General features: G+C 39.6%; 1 protein-coding gene across 1 annotated transcript in view; it reads right to left on the minus strand.

Moving 5' to 3' along the window:
- Positions 1 to 315: 315 nt before the first annotated feature.
- Positions 316 to 21,753, minus strand: part of GPC6 (glypican 6) — a 1,143,233-nt gene continuing 1,121,795 nt past the window's right edge. The window contains exons 8-10 of the mRNA XM_082246239.1: positions 15,161 to 15,297; positions 2,503 to 2,678; positions 316 to 985 (exon numbers count right to left, since the gene is read on the minus strand). Coding sequence (XP_082102365.1) covers positions 783 to 985; positions 2,503 to 2,678; positions 15,161 to 15,297 — 516 coding nt within the window. The 3' untranslated portion in view covers positions 316 to 782. The remainder of the gene's footprint in view (positions 986 to 2,502; positions 2,679 to 15,160; positions 15,298 to 21,753) is intronic.

Consider the following 21,753-nt stretch of genomic DNA (forward strand, 5'->3'; position numbering starts at 1 on the left):
GACAGCTGTGTCTCCGCACACAGTGCAGAGAACAGCTGTCATTCTCCTGCTCACCGGGTGACCGGCGGATCGATCTCCCGCTGAGAAAAACGGAGTCCGTACGACGGACGGACTGTGTGAAAGGGGCCTAAAACAGAAAATGTATGCAGCCACCACATCTAAGAATTGGTAAGCTATAATTTAATACATTTTTGCTTTTGGGTCTAATAGTTTTAATGCTTTAAAGATGAAAATGCAAAAGACCAGATTGCTACTTCTGCAGACTCACTCCACACATGGTATGTAATGTCAAGTTTTAACAATACAAGCAAGAAGCAAAGTAAAATACTGTATATTTGTTTTTCTACCAGGAGGCAGATACAAGCTGGTAGTAATCAATTGCAAATCAGTTTAACAAGAATCAGGTGACATGACTGTTTAAACTGTGCTGCATGTTCTTGTACATACTACAAAATACTGCATACAGTATGTGCATAACAGGTCCACATTAGGGTTAGAAAGTTTAGCACAGTTTTGTATTTTCAGACTTGTTTTAGCTTTTATGCCCTAAAAGAAGGTTTTCTGATCACATGGTTTAGACATACATTTAAGCAAAATGCAGATGTTTTCTGTTTCGGGCTGGGTTTCCATTGTAGTAGAGAAATGAAGAGTATTAAGATGTGCGTAAAAAAATTGTCAATATTTGAGGGAAATGGTTCATTGTCCAGTAGTGTATTAAAAAAAGAAAATGTACTATTTTTTTTTTATAACTAAAACAGTTTTTATTCCTGAAAATGTCTAAATTATCTCCATTGTCTCACCAAGATTAGGATAAAGGGTGAGAACAGTGTAAGATGTGATTGCCTGTGAACAGATGCTGTAGAATATTCAAATTCCCTTCTGTCTGGTTCAAATGGTGGAGCTTCTGTGGTAATGTAGTCATTCTCTGTAGGACAAATATCATCAGTACAACCACTGCCACTTCCCGAGCCGCTGGTCTCTTCACCTTTAAAATAATAAATAAGGAAATTGTATTGCATTTTATTTTACATCACAAAAAGGAGAAAAAAAAATGTCAGCAATGTTAATGCTCTTCACACATCAGCTTCAGCCTATAAAATCTATCCTCAGTGCAGCTTCACTTATGGTTTTATTCGGAATAGTGATCTGACCAAGCTTTTTGAGATTGCTGCTCCTTTCTGAACCCACACATTTCTGTTGTCCCATCACTATGATTGGGTGCCCCAATGGTCTATAGCAGTGATGGAAAACCTTGGTACTCAAGATGTTTTGGAAATACATTTCCCATGATGCTCCACTACACTGCAGAGTGCATGAACATCATGGGAAATGTAGTTCCGAAACATCTGGGTTGTCAAGGTTCGCTATCACTGGCCTATAGGAATGTACAGAAGGTAGGAAGAGGTGGGCAAGTTCCACCACTACCAACAAATGGAATGGCATAGGGTAACAGGAGATTTTCCCATAGTTTTGGAGAAAGCTGCAATTTTTTTAAATTTTTTTTTAACATAGAGTTGTCCTAAAGGCCCACTAAAGCAAAACTAACTCCTATATATGCATATATATTTATGTAATTTATCTATATGTCTGGAGTTCAACTTTAAGGTTCACAAGGTTGCCCCTTCCCCTTCAAATGTAATTTAAACTGTGCTTGGGGTATTATGTGAGTTATTGTAGTTATATATATAAGTACATTTATTTGTTGTGATTACATCTTTGGAATAAATTGTGTTTTTTAATATCTGCCTAGAGTTTACTTTTACTCTTGTTTCAGTAGTCTTGGCCAACTTGCTTTTGGCAAATCAGAAAAATGGTTAGTTTTAAGAGTTATATTCATGACTAATTTATTTCCTCATTTACGTACAGTTTATAAAATTGTTATCAATTAAAAACATTGCCATTTTGCTTGTTACTGTCTGAGAACCGCATATGGTGTGGTGTGTCTGTGTAAATATTCCCCGGTCCCCTACAGATAACTGATGGAAATTTCAGATAGACTCCTATGCTAATAAACTCAACTTGAATATGTTCAGCTGGGCCGAACATAAAAACTCTTACAGAGGTAAGGGAACAGAAGAAGTTATTAGCAGTTGATTAGTCATGAAACAAGAAAAAGAAAGGGATAGCGAGAGAAAAGAATGACTACAAAGAGAAAGGAGAGAAATAGAGAGATGCCCTATACTTTCTTCTACAATTATAAAGATGATGATTCATATCCCAATTTCAATTGCATAAATTACAAGGTTTTAATACGTTGCCAATATTAGTGTCCGCCATTAACGTATTCATTTAGAAGACCTGTTTTGAACTTTTTTTTCAGTGAAGAGTTCAGGATTTATCTTTAAATCTTCTGATATATCTGCTTTTCTTACTCATAGAAAAACAAATACAAGACACCCTATAAATACTATAGATGCAGATACATACTTCTGTGTGAATCCCTTGCCAGGGACAGACAGATAAATAGTTCTACTGTCTGTCATATCTAAACCAGTGACTTACTTGTATCTTGAAAATTAACATCATTTCCATTAAGAGCGTTCTTTAGTTTGTTTGTAGCAGTTCGTAGTGCCATTATTTGCTGCCTTACAAATGTGTCCGGCCTTGTGATGTCTACATCCACCTCCGGATTATTGATCTGATTTATCAAGCCATCAGTCATTACTTCAGGGAGATACCTGAAAAGTCAACCCTCAGTTAATTTCAGACAGTCACTGAACAGGAAACACAGCTATAAAACACAAGAGTCAATCTATCTGTTCCAAGAGTTCATTACATTGGCAGCCATTCTGTCGTGAAGCAAAGAGGTCACGTCTAGCCACTTTAGCATGGCAAGAATTTACTTGCATGAACACTTGGAATGTTTTAATTTCAGTAGTACAAGATCTTTATTATATGCAGTATATTTTCCAACTAAAATATAAAATTTTTGGCCAAAAGAGTATGTGGACACCCCTCCATATTACTGTGTTAAGTGTTTCCAGTGAAGGGTACTGTTAAGACTATAGCAAAAACTTTTTAGACAATTGTGTGCTTCCAAACTTCTGGCAACAGTTTCACACTAATTGAGAACCAGATGTATTCCAACCGATACCTGACCTCCCAAATACTCTTTTTGCTAAATGGGCAGAGATTCACACAGATAAAATCCAAAATATTGTGGAAAGCTCATAGTCTGGAGGGTTTAATATGAGTTGGTCCACCCATTACAGCTATAAAAGCTTCAACTCTTCTGGAAAGACTGTCAACAAGGTTTAGAAGTTCCAGAAGCGCATTTGTGAGGTCAGGCACTAATATGGACGGGAAGGCCTCTCTTACAGTCTCTGCACTAATTCATCACAAAGGTGTAATATCGGGTTGAGTTCAGGACTATGTGTAGGTCAGTCAAGTTTATCCACCCTAAACTCGATTATCCATGTCTTTATGGACCTTGTTTGGGCAATGGTGTGGAGGCATGTTAGAACAGGAAGGAGCCTTCCCCAAACTGTTCCCACAGGGTTAAGAGCATGAAATTGTCCAAAATGTCTTGGGGTGCCTTAAGAGTTCCCTTCACTAGAACTAAGAGTCCAAGCCCAACCCCTGAAAAACAACCCCACACCATAATAGCCCCTCCACCAAATGATTTGGAAATGTGCACAAAGCAATTTCCATAAAGACATGGAAGAGCGAGTTTGTGGTGGAGAAACTTGACTGGCCTGCACAGAGTCCTGACTTCAACCTGATAGAACACTTTTGGGATGGATTAGATCACAGACTGTGAGCCAGACCTTCTCGTTCAACATCAGTACCTGACCTCACAAATGTGCTTCTGTAGGAATGGTCAAACATTCCCATAGATACACTCCTAAACCTTGTGGACAGCCTTCCCAGAAGAGTTGAAGCTGTTATAGCTGCAAAAGGTGGGCCAACTCAATATTGAACCCTACGGACTAAGACTGGGATGCCATTAAAGTGCGTGTAAAGGCAGGCATCCCAATACTTTTGGTAATATAGTGTATGTAAACACGTAAGTCACTAGCTGGTTAAAAAATGGATAATTTAAAGAAAATTGTCCTCCAGTTTATTTTTTTCTCATCACGCAGAACATTGAGTACATTAATCTGTATGAGGTTACTTATCATTGTTTAGCTCTCAGCTGCATATCAAGAACAGCACAGTTCGATATCATGAATAATTTGCCATCATTGAAATTCTGCTCTGTGACAAACATCTGATAGATTAAATGATTATAATAACACTTGATAGAATTGATTTATTTTTGCACTGTGCTAGTTTATGGTGTTTATTTTCATCTTTAAGGTTGGAAAGTGCTATTTCCCAATTATACTCGCCAGTGATTTAGAAAAAAAAAGACAACAATGACTAAATTATCTCAAGGACTCTTTGTAATGTGCATTTAGTTAATGCAATGACTGCTGGCAAAGCATCAGCCACTTTCACGATTTTCATACTTTGTTAACAGTTTGTCGTTTCAGGCAAGTTTCATATTGGTAGACATTGAAGTTTTAAATAAAACTGACTTTATTTACAAATGTATAATACATCTACAGTATATAGAGAAATTAAAGAATATAGAAATATAATGCTACCATACCAGGCCCATATGAAGACCAATGCTAAACATTAACTTTTACAACCAACAAAATTGGTTGGTTTACAAATGAGCAACATTTTCAAACAAGTCAAGAAAAAATATTTTTTTAACTAATGTTTTTGCATGCTTTTTAGGGGCTTAGTAGAAACAACAAGAGATTGGCCCGCGGGACTTTGAATGAGGTGGGTGCTAGTGGCTGGAGATAGAATAAATGGCACAATAAATATGTAAAACAATGTATATTTTTATTGCATTGTATAAACAAGTAATACGAATAATAGTAACATGTACATAACATAGCATAGCTCAATGGCCGTAATGACAATGTATACAACATGAACCATATTGAAACGTATATAGGCAAATATCCTGGTGTCGCCACTGAGTTTCAAAGGTAACCTGAATATGATATTGAAGTTCCATGATACTAGAGTCTGATACATAATGACCTGACGCGTTTCGGGAGCTACATCTCCCTTCTTCAGAGATCAATGTATTTGAGTATGACTACAAAAGAACAAAATGACAAAAGAATTGAAGTAAACGTTGGAGAATATATAAAATATTCAAGTAAGAAAATTCACAACAGGGATAATAATGATTGGGAAAGAGTATGAAATACTCACAGGCTAATGAACCTTGTTGGGAAAATGGATTCCCGTGTGAAAACAGCAGACCGTGGTCTGACCCGGGAGCTGAAGGGTCCCTTGGGGAGCAGCCAGAGAAGGCTTCTTTCTTGCACTTAGTTGACATTCTTCTTATCCTATTTTATATATCAGGATTTCCCATCCAATTCACTAACTTTCACTAACATTGATAGCAATATGCTACATTTATACTTTTTATATATACGACAGATCTGGATGGTTCATCTCTCCACTATTCTTTAGCCACCCACCTGCCATGGACCCCCTTCTCTGGCTGCTCCCCAAGGGACCCTTCAGCTCCCAGGTCAGACCACGGTCTGCTGTTTTCACACGGGAATCCATTTTCCCAACAAGGTTCATTAGCCTGTGAGTATTTCATACTCTTTCCCAATCATTATTATCCCTGTTGTGAATTTTCTTACTTGAATATTTTATATATTCTCCAACGTTTACTTCAATTCTTTTGTCATTTTGTTCTTTTGTAGTCATACTCAAATACATTGATCTCTGAAGAAGGGAGATGTAGCTCCCGAAACGCGTCAGGTCATTATGTATCAGACTCTAGTATCATGGAACTTCAATATCATATTCAGGTTACCTTTGAAACTCAGTGGCGACACCAGGATATTTGCCTATATACGTTTCAATATGGTTCATGTTGTATACATTGTCATTACGGCCATTGAGCTATGCTATGTTATGTACATGTTACTATTATTCGTATTACTTGTTTATACAATGCAATAAAAATATACATTGTTTTACATATTTATTGTGCCATTTATTCTATCTCCAGCCACTAGCACCCACCTCATTCAAAGTCCCGCGGGCCAATCTCTTGTTGTTTCTATATATTTTGGGATGGAGGCGTGCTTGGGGGAATCAGATCATTGCCCCTTTTTGTATATGTTATTAGGGTGGAAGACACCCACTGTGCCCACTAATGATCTGGTTCTTTTCCCTGGCTGGATATCCTATCCTGGTGTTCTCCCCGGTTTCTCCCCTTTTTATTTATTCATCCATTTTTTTGAACTACTTCAGGCAATTAATATCATTATCTTGTGCATTCCCCCTGTGTGATTCTTTCACACTGGATGCTATATCTCCCCTTTTTTCTACTATTGGGCTCCTGTGTCCACTAGGCGGCGGCTGCCCTGACTCCGGGAGCTGCGATGTGTAAAGAGGGAGGCTCCGCCTCCCTTGCTGTCCCCGCTCCTCCCCTCATTGGGACGAGCGGGTCCACCCTCACATCGGCGTCATGCCGCACCTCAGCGCTATCCGTCAGTGTCATCACTGACGTCATCGCGCTCACCACGTGCCCTACATCTGCGGGTGGGGAAGGTCCGCCTTCAGCGTTCTCTTCCTCCACGAGGCCATGGATGTGTATTGTCCTGACCCGCCATACCCGCTGCATGACGTTAGGGTCCTAGGATTGCGACCAGCGTCGGGCAAACATGGTAGGTCGGCCACTATATTTCTTTCTCCTACCACTCCTTCTTTCCTTTGCATTTCTCTTTTTTTTGGGCCAGCACCCCCTCTCACTCATTCCTCACAGTTTCAGGCAACCTGCCATGGCACACTGCCAATTCCTCTCTCAATTCTTCACACCCACTTCTCTTTTATGCACCCTGTATTCTACCCTCCCCACACCTTCTTCTTTCTTGCACTTAGTTGACATTCTTCTTATCCTATTTTATATATCAGGATTTCCCATCCAATTCACTAACTTTCACTAACATTGATAGCAATATGCTACATTTATACTTTTTATATATACGACAGATCTGGATGGTTCATCTCTCCACTATTCTTTAGCCACCCACCTGCCATGGACCCCCTTCTCTGGCTGCTCCCCAAGGGACCCTTCAGCTCCCGGGTCAGACCACGGTCTGCTGTTTTCACACGGGAATCCATTTTCCCAACAAGGTTCATTAGCCTGTGAGTATTTCATACTCTTTCCCAATCATTATTATCCCTGTTGTGAATTTTCTTACTTGAATATTTTATATATTCTCCAACGTTTACTTCAATTCTTTTGTCATTTTGTTCTTTTGTAGTCATACTCAAATACATTGATCTCTGAAGAAGGGAGATGTAGCTCCCGAAACGCGTCAGGTCATTATGTATCAGACTCTAGTATCATGGAACTTCAATATCATATTCAGGTTACCTTTGAAACTCAGTGGCGACACCAGGATATTTGCCTATATACGTTTCAATATGGTTCATGTTGTATACATTGTCATTACGGCCATTGAGCTATGCTATGTTATGTACATGTTACTATTATTCGTATTACTTGTTTATACAATGCAATAAAAATATACATTGTTTTACATATTTATTGTGCCATTTATTCTATCTCCAGCCACTAGCACCCACCTCATTCAAAGTCCCGCGGGCCAATCTCTTGTTGTTTCTATATATTTTGGGATGGAGGCGTGCTTGGGGGGAATCAGATCATTGCCCCTTTTTGTTTAGGGGCTTAGTAACACCCCTAAACACTCTTGTGGAGGTATTTACTGCATACCTCTGACATGGGAAGTGACATGGGAAGTGCTCTGCATGTATGATGTCTTCAGAGTAAAGAATAGGAAAGCATCACCTGTGAGTAGATTGCACACTTGAAGGATGTACCTGAGCCTCCCAAGCCCACATGCTTCATATGCTTCCATGGGCTACTATAGCCACCCCTGCACCACCCATATCATGTGTGTTTTTAAAGAGTAACTCTGTTTTAGATGGCGTGCTTCGGGGTTCTATTCCCTGACAGTTGGTCTGTTTAGCTGAACCAGTTGAGTTAAAAGAATACAATATAATCTAATGTATGCAGTGCTGTTACTAATAATACACTGAACAAAATTAGAAAAGCAACACTTTTGCTTTTGCCTCCATTTTACATGAGCCAAACTCAAAGATCTAAGACTTTTTCTATGTACACAAAAGGCCTATTATTCACAAATCTGTCTAAATCTGTGTTAGTGAGCACTTCTCCTTTGCCGAGATAATCCATCCAGCTCACAGGTGTGGCATATCAAATGTTGATTAGACAGCATGATTATTGCACAGGTGTACCTTAGGTTGGCCACAATAAAAGGCCACTCGAAAATGTGCAGTTTTACTGTATTGTGGGGGTCGGGGGGGTCCAACACATCTCTTTTGCATAGAGTGGATCAGGTTGTTGATTGTGGCCTGTGGAATGTCGGTCCACTCCTCTTCAATGGCTGTGTGAAGTTGCTGGATATTGGCAGGACCTGGAACACACTGTCGTATACGCCGATCCAGAGCATCCCAAACATGCTCAATGGGTGACATGTCTGGGGAGTATGCTGGCAATGCAAGAACTGGGATGTTTTCATCTTCCAGGAATTGTGTACAGATCCTTGCAACATAGGGCTGTGCATTATCATGCTGCAACATGGGGTGATGGTCGTGGATGAATGGCACAACAATGGGACTCAGGATCTCGTCACGGTATCTCTGTGCATTCAAAATGCCATCAATAAAATGCAACTGTGTTCATTGTCCATAACATACACCCATACCATAACCCCACCGCGACCAAGGGTCACTCGATCCACAACGTTGACATCAGCAAACCGCTCACCCACACAACGCCATACATGCTGTCTGCCATCTGCCCTGTACAGTGAAAACCGGGATTTATCCATGAAGAGAACACCTCTCCAAAGTGCCAGACACCATCGAATGTGAGCATTTACCCACTCAAGATGGTTACAACGACGAACTGCAGTCAGGTCGAGACCCTGATGAGGAATGATGAGCATGCAGATAAGCTTCCCTGAGACGGTTTCTGACAGTTTGTGCAGAAATTCTTTGGTTATGCAAACCGATTGTTGCAGCAGCTGTCCGGGTGGCTGGTCTCAGATGATTTTGGAGGTGAAGATGCTGGATGTGGAGGTCCTGGGCTGGTGTGCTTACACGTAGTCTGAGGTTGTGAGGCCGGTTGGATGTTCTGCCAAATTCTCTGAAACGCCTTTGAAAACAGCCCGTGGTAGAGAAATGAACATTCAATTCATGGGCAACAGCTCTGGTGGACATTCCTGCAGTCAGCATGCCAATTGCAAATTCCCTCAAAACTTCTGACATCTGTGGCATTGTGTTGTGTGATAAAACTGCTCATTTTAGAGTGGCCTTTTTTTGTGGCCAGCCTAAGGCACACCTGTGAAATAATCATGCTGTCTAATCAGCATCTTGATATGCCACGCCTGTGAGGTGGATGGATTATCTCGGCAAAGGAGGAGTGCTCACTTAGACAGATTTGTGAACAATATTTGAGAGAAATAGGTCTTTTGTGTACATAGAAAAAGTCTTAGATCTTTGAGTTCAGCTAATGAAAAGTGGGGGCCTTTGTTGAGAGAAAGGTGTATGGACCCTGACCTATTCGGCTGCTATTTTATAATCTGACTTGTTTTGCTGTCACAACTCATTGAACACGGCTCTTGTTTCTTACTAGTACTCAGTTTTTCTTCTACTTTTGTGCTTTTTGCCATGACTTGAAATGTTTTCGGCTTCTATATGCGGCCTAAAGCCTGCCCTGCCTTGACCTTTATACTTGTTTTTTCTTAGTAATCTCACGCAGATGTTCACCAATGGGAATTTGGAATTCATGCTTTGTTTTTCACCACACAGACTGGTGATTACACAAATCACTCTTGTGGTCCTGCATGATACGAAGGATCTTATCTAAAAACAGTAAGATTCGTCCCAATTAGCAAAGCACTGGAGATTACTCTGTGACAACTATTCCTTATTCGGAGAAGTAAATTCTGATTCTACTAGGTGATACTTTAAGTTTTTTGCATGCTGAGCGGTTACTAGAGGACTCAGACCTACAAATTTGGCTACTTGCAGGTTAATCATAGGAATATGCCCATGTCTTTGGAGTATCCTACATACAGAAGATCATTCCATTGAGACCCATACGGTGTAATCAGATGAACAAAAGGGGCTTGACCATGTTTTCAACATTTAGATATAATTTTTCTGTACAAGACCTTCTTTTTTTATTCCATGCCTTAGATTTACATATTCTAAGCCAATAAACGTAGCCTCGTTCTTGGAAGCACCTTGATATTTTTTAAGCTTGCTTATTGTACTCTTCATCCTCAGAACAGTTCCTCCCATTTCTGAGGAACTGACCTTGTGGTATGGTTGCAGTAGGATGATGACTGGCAGCGTGCAGGAGTGCGTTCTCTGCACTGGATTTACGAAAGGTCTTTGTTTTGATATATCCATCATAGACACTGATCAGGGATAGGGAACAATCAGTTGATTTTTCAAATGTTGTACATAATAAAACCTTGCAATTTGCATTCTGTTAAACTGATTCTTTAATCTTTTTTATTACTTACTTGTGGTTTACAATAGCTTATGTGGGAGCTGAAGTATAATTAATAATCACGTATATTCTCGATTTATTATAACTTATTGGAGTTTATTCACATTACTTTGATCGATTGGACTTTATATGTTGTCGGACATTATATTTATATATTTTTTAGCGCTGCACATATTTTGTTTTTTAGTATTATATATTTTTAAAATTGTATTCCTAATTAGAAGAAAAATAATGTGAATATTTTATGAGGCTTGTGCATCACATTGTAACTGGAGTTAGTATTTGTTTATACTGTCATATTGAAGCCTTTGAATGCACTTTATTAAATAGTTTGGCTCTGGCGGTAAAGCTATTTACAGTAGATAACAATTCAGCTGTTTGATTCATTTGGCTGATGACATATCTTTTTAAAGGAACCACTGTAGAACAAAAGTGATCACATCAGGTAAACATTTATTCTGGTGCCCATGTAGATGGGGGATGAGGTCTATATTAGTAGATCACAAGAGCCTTCTCCCCCACAAGAAAAGTAGGGCATTGTAGTTTGCAACAAACATTCTACTGTCTAAGGCAGGGTACTCAAACTATTGCCCACCAGTAGTTCAGGAACTACAATTCCCATCATGCCTAGTCATGTCTGTGCATGTCAGAGTTTTACAATGCCTCATGGGATGTGTACTTCCGCAACAGCTGGAGGGCCTTAGTTTGAGGATCCCTGCTCTAAGTTTTGGAAACTCTCCTAAAAGCCTTTCCTCCTGGCAGCAGTGTTTTGGCTAAAAGAACGCCTTACACTTCTAAAAGCGTGTAACAGAATGAGGTGTGTTTACAGGCCTCAAGTGTTTGGGTGTTAAATCCTTTCATTGGCCAGAATAATAATTTTTTCTGCCCATTGAAATTAATTAACTAAATCATTTTTTCTGCCCATTGAAATTAACTAAATCATTTTTTCTGCCAAAACGCCGCTGCTTATAGAAAAAGGTGGTTTTGGTGAGGGAAAATGAGGATGCTAGAAATTAAATAGAGTCATTGCCGGGTATGCAAATACACTTGCTGTAAAGTAAATAATGTAAAGTAAAACGCTGCTGCTCCTGGGTGCACTGGCAGTGTTTTTTTCTGCCTCCAAAAGCCCCTGCCACTAAATGCTGCTAAAAGCTTATGTGTGCATGGACACATAGGCTAACATGGAGGGGAGTTTAGAGGCAGTAAAATAAAAATGCCTGACTCCCCTAGGAGCACCTGCAAAAATGTCCTGTGTGTGAGGCCTAACATTGGCATTGGACGAATATGGTTCCTGATACCAATAAACACAGTAAAATGTGTCAGATATAGCAATATAAAGGAACCCATAACACCCAATACAGTAACTATTAGTAACTTTTGATTACTGAAATATTGAATATTGAAATATTGCTATTTTACATTTTTTCAATAGGATTATTTGCATACAGGTAGCACTGAATATATAGCTGTTTTGCTGTATGATTCACAATTCTGCTTCTGTTATGCACAGGCTGACCTTAAAGTGATTGTAAAGTCTCTTTATACTTACCTGCTCTATGCAGTTGGTTTTGCACAGAGCAGCCGAGATCCTCCTCTTCTCAGGTCCCTCTTCGGCTCTCCTGGCCCCTCTCTCTTTCTGAGTGCCCCCACAGCAAGCAGCTTGCTATGGGGGCACCTGAGCCGAGTCATAGCCCCCTTTGTCCATTCAGACACAGAACTGTGACCCGGCCCCACCCCCTCTCTCTCCTGATTGACTGAATGATTTTGATTGACTGCAGCAGGAGCCAATCCTGCCGTGCTGCTGCCTCAGTGAATGAGGGGGAGAGTCGCAGGCAGATTAGACACTCCTGCAACATTGCTGGATAAAGACAGGCTCAGGTAAGTATTAGGGGGTGCTGAAGAGGGGCTGCTGCACACACAAGGTTTTTTTTATCCTAATTCATAGAATGCATTAAGATAAAAAAAAAAAACCTTCAGCCCTTACAATGCCTTTAAATCTTAATTTATAGAAAATTGTGAATTATACGCCCCTAATGCAATGACTAAAGCTGGCTTTACACTAGTAGAATTTTGTTCAAAATGTTTGTTTTAAGAATGTTGGTTCAATTTTCTAACCATTAGCGGTGTCTAATCAATGTTCCCTTTTGACCAGAGTGACCGGAAAAATCAAAGGAACAAGATAGAATTTTTTTCCCAAATAAACATGTTTCTAACAGTGTATGTGTTTTTTGTTTAGGAAATGACAGTCATTCTAAAATTGAATTAAGTTAAAAGCAAACACAATTTTGGAGTACTTTCAAATGACATTCATTCAGTCATCGAATGTACAAAGAATTTTCACACAACTGTGTAAATGAATATTTGTAAAAATGTTAACCACTTTAAGACCGGAGGATTTTACTGCTTAATGACCAGGCCATATTTTGCAATTCGGCACTGTGTTACTTTAATGGACAATTGCGCGGTCGTGCGACGCTGTACCCAAATAATGATTGACGTCCTTTTTCCCTTTTTTTGATGGTATTTGATCACCTATGCGATTTTTATTTTTTGTGCTATAAACAAAAAAAGAGCGACAATTTTGAAAAGAAAAACAATATTTTTCACATTCTTTTATATGACTATCTCAAAAAAAAAATGTAAAAATCTAAATTTTTTAACATTTTAGGCCAATTTGTTTTCTGCTACATATTTTTGGTAAAAAAAAATAAGCGTATTTTGATTGGTTTGCGCAAAAGTTATTGCGTCTACTAATTACCGGAAAGATTTATGTCATTTTTATTTTTTTTTATACCAGTAATGGCGGCGATCTGCAATTTTTTGTGGGATTGCGACATTGCGGCGGACAGATCGGGCCCCTAACTGCCATTTTTTACAATTTTGGGGGTACCAGTGACATTACTACAGTAATCAGTGCTAAAATATGCGCTGTTACTGTAATAATGCCATTGGCAGGGAATGGGTTAATACAGTGAGTGATCAAGGGGTTAAATGTAAGCCTAGGGGAGTGATTCTAACTGTGGGGGGGTTGGGCTTGTGAGATGACCATAGAGACATGGGATCTTATATGACAGGATCGCATGGTCTCTGTGATCATCTCAGGGAGAAGGATGGGCGGCTGTGTTTACATCAGGGTCCGTCCTTCTCTATCAGCGGGGAGAGATCGCCGGAGCCGCCTGACACCCGCACTGGCAGTGCGCTCGCTCTATAGCTCCTCCCAGGTGAGCGCCGTACATGTACGGGGGTTTGCCTGGGAGAGCCAGCCTGCCGCAGTACATCTGCGGCGGCTGGACGTAAAGTGGTTAATTCGAAAATCTACGAGTGTACTTTATAGCTAGCTTTAACCACTTAACGACAGCCCGCTGCAGTTTTACTGCAGCAGGTCGGCTCTGTCCCGCGAAACAAAGTACCTTCGCGGGATTGCTAGTGGGGCACGCACATACGGCCATTCGCCACAGAGGAAGCTGATCAGCGGGTCCGGTGGCTGCAATTGCCATCGGGCACCCACGATCGCTCTTCGTAAAAACAGACCGCTGTTCTGTCACTTATTAACACAGTGATCCTGTGTTCCTCTTATTTAGGAACACAGGTCTCTGTGTTCATGCAGAAAGTACACCCCCCCAGTTAGAAAGCACCCCCTAGGGACACATTTAACCCTTTGATTGCCCCTGGTGTTTACTCCTTCCTTGCCAGTGTCATTAGTACAGTAACAGTGCATATTTTTAGCACTGATTACTGTAGTAATGTCACTGGTCCCCCCAAAAGTTTGGTGTCCGATCTGTCTGCTGCAATGTCGCAGTCCCCTAAAAATTGCAGATCACCACCATTACTAGTAAAAAAAATAAAAAAAATAAAAATTACATAAATCTTTCCCCTAGTTTGTAGACGCGATAACTTTTGCGCAAACCAATCAATATGCACTTATTGGGATTTTTTTTTTACCAAAAATATGTGGCAGAATACAAATTGGCCTAAAATGATAAAAAAATTAGATTTTTTTATTTTTTTTCATTGGGAATGTTATATAGCAGAAAGTAAAAAATATTGCTTTTTTTCCAGAAATGTTGCTCTTTTTTTTTTATTTATAGCGCAAAAAATAAAAATCGCAGAGGTGATCAAATGCCATCAAAAGAAAGCTCTATTTGTGGGGGGGGGGGGGGGGGGAAACATCAATTTTTTTTTTGGGTACAGAGATGCACGACCACGCAATTGTCAGTTAAAATAGAGCAGTGCCGTATTGCAAAAAATGGCCTGGTCATTAAGGGGGAAAATCCTTCCGGTCCAGAAGTGGTTAAACAAAAACATAAGTAGAAACCAAAATCTTTGTGAAAAGTGCTATTTACAGCATAATTCTAAGTTGCAGTAGGTGAAAACTAATGGAAATTTCCTCTCTGCAGTAAAGCTTTTAGAAATACTTCTACAGTCTACAGAGATCTGAAACCGCTATGAACAGTAAATCCCACAATTACCGAATGATCAGCCTATCACCTAATAGGATTGTTTTAGTGACTCTACTACAGTTTCTGCAGTTTCTAAGATCACTTAAAAAAAAATTACGGGGCTTTGGTGTGTCCATTCCAGCACTGCTCTTCATTTAATTCTCTTCCCGTTATCCTTTCTTCTTTACAGATCGAATAAGGGAGGTTTGACCACATTTTCCTTGAAATCTTCAGTCTATCTTTTACTTCTGTTATCTAAATGGAAAATAAGACAACTTGTTATCCATGTTATTACATACAGTATATACACTATATGGTCATGAGAGTAAGACATGGGATAGCATCCTGCTTTTAAGAATAAGACAGTGAACAATTGAATGATGGTACTTTAAATTGCTTAGTCCTTGTCCTTGAATATGTCACAGCTGACACCTTATTAAATTCCTATTCAATAATGTATGCTTGTCCAACGTAAAAAAATGTATCATTTAAATGTAATTATGGTTTAAAACAGACACAGAATTGAGAATAGTTTGGAACGTAAAGCTGAACTTCAGGCAAACCGCTAAATACACAGATAAAGTACATATAGGAAAGCTTTTTTACTTGCCAAAGGAATTGTGTTTCTGTCCATACAGTCCTGAGATCTACACAGTTTAGCCCATCAACACAGCTTTGTCTGACAGGGAAAGGATCTAATATTTCTCAGCTAAAGTTTCAGTTACCGGTTCTCTCCCCACTGACCACCTGTGACTGCACAGTGATAGAAGAGCAGCCTCGTCTCTGTTACTCTGCTCTCTCCACCAATCAACATGTTTCTTACACTGCAGCATACCTGATTGTGCTGCTTCTCCTTTTGTGTCTGAGCTCTGCTGCAAAGGGACTGCAAAAGGCAAATCCCAAGTCAAATACTGCTTGGATTAAAAAATTTAAATAAATATAAAGCTGTAATAATAAATACAAAGCTTCAGTAACTTGTATATTTTATAACTAACTGGAAATCATGGGCATCCGTAAGGGGGGCAAGTGCCCCCTCCCCCGGAAATTTCCTGGCCTGCTCTAAGAGGGGAATCTTTGGGCACCCTGCTCTAAACAGGGATCTATGGGGGACCCTGGCCTGGCCTGCTCTAAAGGGGGATCTATGGGGACCCTGCTCTAAAGGGGATCTATGCGGGACCCTGGCCTTCTCTAAAGGGGATCTCGTGGGACCCTGGCCTGCCCTAAAGGGGATCTATGGGGATCCTGGCCTGCTCTAAAGGGGGTCATATTGGCTACATATTCTTTGCAGGGAGTCCCTGGAGTACCTGGTGGTGCAGGAAAACCTGGTAGCAAGGAAAATATAGGTGAAAAGGTAAGACTAAAGAGGGATATATGGAGAACCTGGCCTGTTCTAAAGGGGGGTCTATGGGGATTCTGCTCTAAAGGGGATCTATAGGGGACCAAGGCCTGGCCTGCTTTAAAAGGGGGATCTATGGGGGCAAAAAGGGGAGGAGCATGGGTGACCTTAAAATGATGCCCCCCCTGAAAAAAGTTCTGCAGACACCCATGCTGGAAATGTAACTTTAACTACTTTTATCTAAGTGCTGTTAATAAACTATTTTACTATTAACAACCCAGCATTTATTCATAAAAGCCCAATTAAAATGTGTATAAAGATATCTCGTGGTCAGTACAAGACCCTCCATTATACCTGAAAACCATGGAAAAAATACAAGAGGCCACATGCTAGTCCTATGGCTTCACACATCTAAAGTCCTGGCAAGAGAAAAGATGTCATGTGTGAAAAAAAACTGAAACACGAAAAGGTGTTCTGACAAAGAGCAGGGACTTTAAAGTGCCCTTAACCTTAATCACAACATCAGGTAAAATTCATATATTTTATTTGATCAATTCATATTAAAAAGTATATAATGAAAAACAGAAACAAGACATTTAAGATTCATTAAAAACATTGGATCATTTCATTTTCTATTAAAGATGAAAATCATAGTATAGCCATCCCGACATGTTTCGCCAATTAATAGGCTTCTTCAGTAGATGTGTGTTACCACACCAATTTGATACACCTTTGTGACCATCAGTCCAAAAAAGAAATATGTAACATCAAAGTCTATGGATCCAGTCAAAGCTCAGCAAAGGGGGATACCCAAAAGGAGTAGCGAAATAATGTATTGTTGTTAGGAGGGGCAGTTTGGGCCAATGATGACTCTAAGGGTGAACTGAACAGTAAGACGGTCTAAGAGCCTGCTTCCCCAGCCCACCCAGGGGGCGACTCCAAACAGGCAATCCCTTTTAGAAGTACTTGCTTTCCAAAAAGTAATACGTACATCAGGTCAGTGCATGCAGTGTCTCCCCGCCAGCCTCATCTAACCCCATCTACTCTTTGATCGCCAAACATAGAAGTGGTAATGACCGCACTCTGATGCAAAATCAAAGCAAATGGAGTAGTTTATTCTTCATCACAGACATCGAAACAAGACCATTGAGACACAGGACAGGTGAAAGGTTGACGCGTTTCACGACAATACCAGTCGCTTACTCATAACCATACAAATAGTGTTGGTGGATTGTCCGCAGATAAAGGGGCAACAACAGCTGAAGCGGATGAATATAATCATTCCACCTAAAGAACGCCCCTCTCACCTGTGGCACATAATTCCACCAATACATAGAAACAACAACAATCTGTCACATATTCTTATATAACCAATGAAAAGAAAAAAATGATAATAATGCATTTAAAGCATCAAATACACATAGAGATCTAAAACAATTATTCAGAGACATCAAAAGGCACAGTTAGATGCCTAAACATTGAACCAATGCATATATGTATATAGTGTGATTCTCCAAAATGTCCAGCCCATGTGTTGTGAAAAAACTAAAAAGAGTGATAACAAAGTTGAAAAAGAAAAGAAAAGTTAATTGTATCTCGTAATTAATAAGAGATTCGACATAGAGATAGAAATATATGTCGGTCTCCAATATTTTCCACGTACCGTATGATGTGCATGGTGTAAAAAAATATATGTATAAAAACATAATATTGAATGTGAAAAACCATTCAATATGTAGGTAGGACGACAAGGAAACTAAAAGACAGGTTTAGAGAACATCTGAGTGATATTAGGAATCTAAAATCCACCAACATTGCCATAGATTTATTCATTTCTTTACTTTTCTGTGTACTGTAGCGCTGATGGGAGATTGTCAAGATTTTTTGGATATTCCTTCCTTGACCTTCTCCCTTCAGCATGTAAGATGTCGGTCCTTCCTTTTGATTGCGATCTTTTTGATTATGATTGTTAACAATCATTGATATTTATTCAGATTTGTGTATGGACGGACTGTGTGTGTGTGTGGACCAATATGATGCCGCATGTATTTGATCTCAATTTGATTCTTATTATATCACATTGACACACACACTCCTTGTTCATATATATGTTTTTCAGAATATATATATATATATATATATATATACTGCATTGTTTTGGCATATATATTTCTTGACCAGATTGATCATGGATTTCTCCTTTTTGTATTTGAATTTTGTATATTTCCGATGGATAGATTATAGTTCAATATGAGTTGGGACTGTTAATAATTGTTTCAATTGTATTAATTCTCTATATGCACTTTCTAAATGTCCGTCTATTTATATTTCTAGCTTCTTTTGTTTGAGTTTGCTATTCATTATTATATTTAATTATTTACAATATTCGGACATATACGAAACGATATAGACTTTTATCCTACTCACGCAACTATCGTTTTTTGGCCTAAACATAGTACTTTATTATTCATGAATATTCTATATAACAATATATATATATTCAGTCCTTCTCTCGTTTTTTAAAAGTGTCTTTCCTTCCCCCTTCATTCCTTTTTTCCAATGATGTATTTATATATGATTGTATATTCACAAATACATACATGAATTTGCACATCCTATAATTAAATTTAATCAATTTCATTTATTTTTTATTATTTTTATTCTCATTGGTTTTTCACATTCAGTATTATGTTTTTATACATATATTTTTTTACACCATGCACATCATATGGTATGTGGAATGTATTGGAGACCGACATATATTTCTATCTCTATGTCGGATCTCTTATTAATTACGAGATATGATTTGCTTTTCTTTTTCAACTTTGTTATCACTCTTTTTAGTTTTTTCACAACACATGGGCTGGACATTTTGGAGCATCACACTATATACATATATGCATTGGTTCAATGTTTAGGCATCTAACTGTGCCTTTTGATGTCTCTGAATAATTGTTTTAGATCTCTGTGTGTCTTTGATGCTTTGAATGCATTATTATCATTTTTTATTTAAATTGGTTATATAAGAATATGTGACAGATTGTTGTTGTTTCTATGTATTGGTGGAATTATGTGCCACAGGTGAGAGGGGCGTTCTTTAGGTGGAATGATTACTATTCATCTGCTTCAGCTGTTGTTGCCCCTCCCCTTTATCTGTGAACAATCCACCAACACTATTTGTATGGTTATGAGTAAGCGACTGGTATTGTCATGAAACGTGTCAACCTATCACCTGTCATATGTCTCAATGGTCTTGTTTCGATGTCTGTGATGAAGAATAAACTACTCCATTTGCTTTGATTTTGCATCAGAGTGCGGTCATTACCATTTCTGTGTTTGGCTCATTATCTGGATGGCAGATCCGACCTGCACCTGAGCCATATCTCACCTGAACGGTTTGTCTGCATTGGATCATTACTCTTTGATCGCCTCTAGGACTAGCAGGCTGCACCGTTGGATCCTTCCTCGGTGTTGCTGGTTTGACTGCCCCTCCCACCACTTCTGAAAGCAGTCCAGCGATTCACAGGCTGCTTTCATGAGAAAGCCAGCCGCCGGCTGAAGAAAAAGATACCGGGCTTATGGCTGATAGTTTCAGCCATAACCCCAATAAATCTTTCTTCCGCTCAAACCCTCTCTCCTCTATAACATTAATGTTCCCTGTACTTTTTTTCAAAACAGGCCCGTGCCTTGTCCTCCGTGCTTGTCTAGGTGATGTACTTTGCTTCTGGTGCCTCCAGGGATATGCAAATCACATATCCCAAGAGGCATCCTCCAGGGATATGCAAATCACATATCCCAAGAGGCATCGGCCTCCACTCAGCAGGGGAGGAGGACAGGCCTGACAGTGCATATATTCCTGGAGGGGGCAGCTATCTTCCAATTACATCATGGGACAAGATGGAGATGTAGGACCCAAGTGGTTCCAGCAGAGAAGCTGGATCCGCTGGGTTTGTGAATATTTGAATTGAGGACAACCCATCATTAGGTAAGTTGGGGATTATAAAAAGGGGGGGAGGAAATGAAAGTCCTCTTAATGCAAGAGGTATATGTATTCTTGGTCTATGCAAAGTATGTAAAGTGAGGTTTCCCATCAAAAGTTTCTGTGAGCTGGCATCCCAAACTAAATCCAAAGTAAATATATTAATACACAAGGAACTTTCAATTCTAGCATTAACAAAGTAAGTTTCACAAATACACATAGAATAAAAATACAAACTTTTTATTTAACCATAAATATACTTAGAATCACATAGACAGAAGTCATTGTGCTCTCTTAAAGTTGTTAAAACAAAATAACACATTACATATGGTTGAAGAGAATCAGCCTGGGGCAGGGTCAAGAGAGGGTTAACTGAAGAGGGCAGGTACTTTCCCTTCAGACCTGGTTATTAGTCAGCTGCTTTGAAAGTGTCAATGAAGCGGTTTGCTAGGAGTGAGAGAGACATTAGCATGCTGTGAGGAAAGCTCCATTGTTGGACTGTGACCTGCTGGGTGAGCCAAGCCTTATTAAAGACTGGAGCTCTGATTAGTCCTGTGAACTATTGCCTGTAAGCCTGGCTGCTGCAGAACTTGAACTGTACCCGTGTATACAACTGTGTTACAAGACAAGCCTGTTGTTTCTTCTGTTTGTTTGCCTTTTGCTAAATAAAGCTCCTTTTACTTTTACTGGCTGTTCACCCCTCTAATCCCTTACAATTGTAAGCTAAGTGATACTTTTTCATTCCAATCAAATTATACTGTATACAAGAATGGGAATATGCATTTTAAAGCAAACGTACTAGCCACAAGTAGTTGATTTTCTTTGTTGTTTATTTCTTCCAGATCTGTCTAGTAGTCCAGCATGAAACAACTCCTGCACTTTTAGGCTTCATTTAGACTTGCAGTTGGTGGGGTGTCAAAAATGCAAGGTTGCCCTCCAACCACCCCCTTTAAGTTGCAATAGGCAGAGGACAGAGGTGTTCACATGCCACGCCCGCAATGCTTCACTTCGTGCTCCTGGCAAAGTTTACCCAACATGTAGCAATCAGCAGATGGCAAATGGGGAAGTGCCGCCAACAACACACAGCCACATGCAATGTGTCGCATCGCTTCCTTACCATCTGTCAGTAGCCTCAGGAGGTAGAGACCTTAACATGGAGTTCTTTATTCCAAGCTTTCGGGGTGGTTATCCCAGAGGGGATAAGTGAATGGAGGGCCTTTGGTCCTCAATACAGCAGGGATTTGAGTATTTCAAAGGAGTGTAATATTGCAGCTTCCAACATGGTGTTGGAGATATCGGGTTGCAGGCACCAGTGTGCTATCAATAATTAAATGCCCGATAAAAACTTCTGGCAATCAAAGTGGCCAGTCCCCCCCCCCCCACAAAAAGGAATAAA

This window comes from Pelophylax lessonae, assembly GCF_965119305.1.
Source record: "Pelophylax lessonae genome assembly, chromosome: 2".
Taxonomy (NCBI): Eukaryota; Metazoa; Chordata; class Amphibia; order Anura; family Ranidae; genus Pelophylax; species Pelophylax lessonae.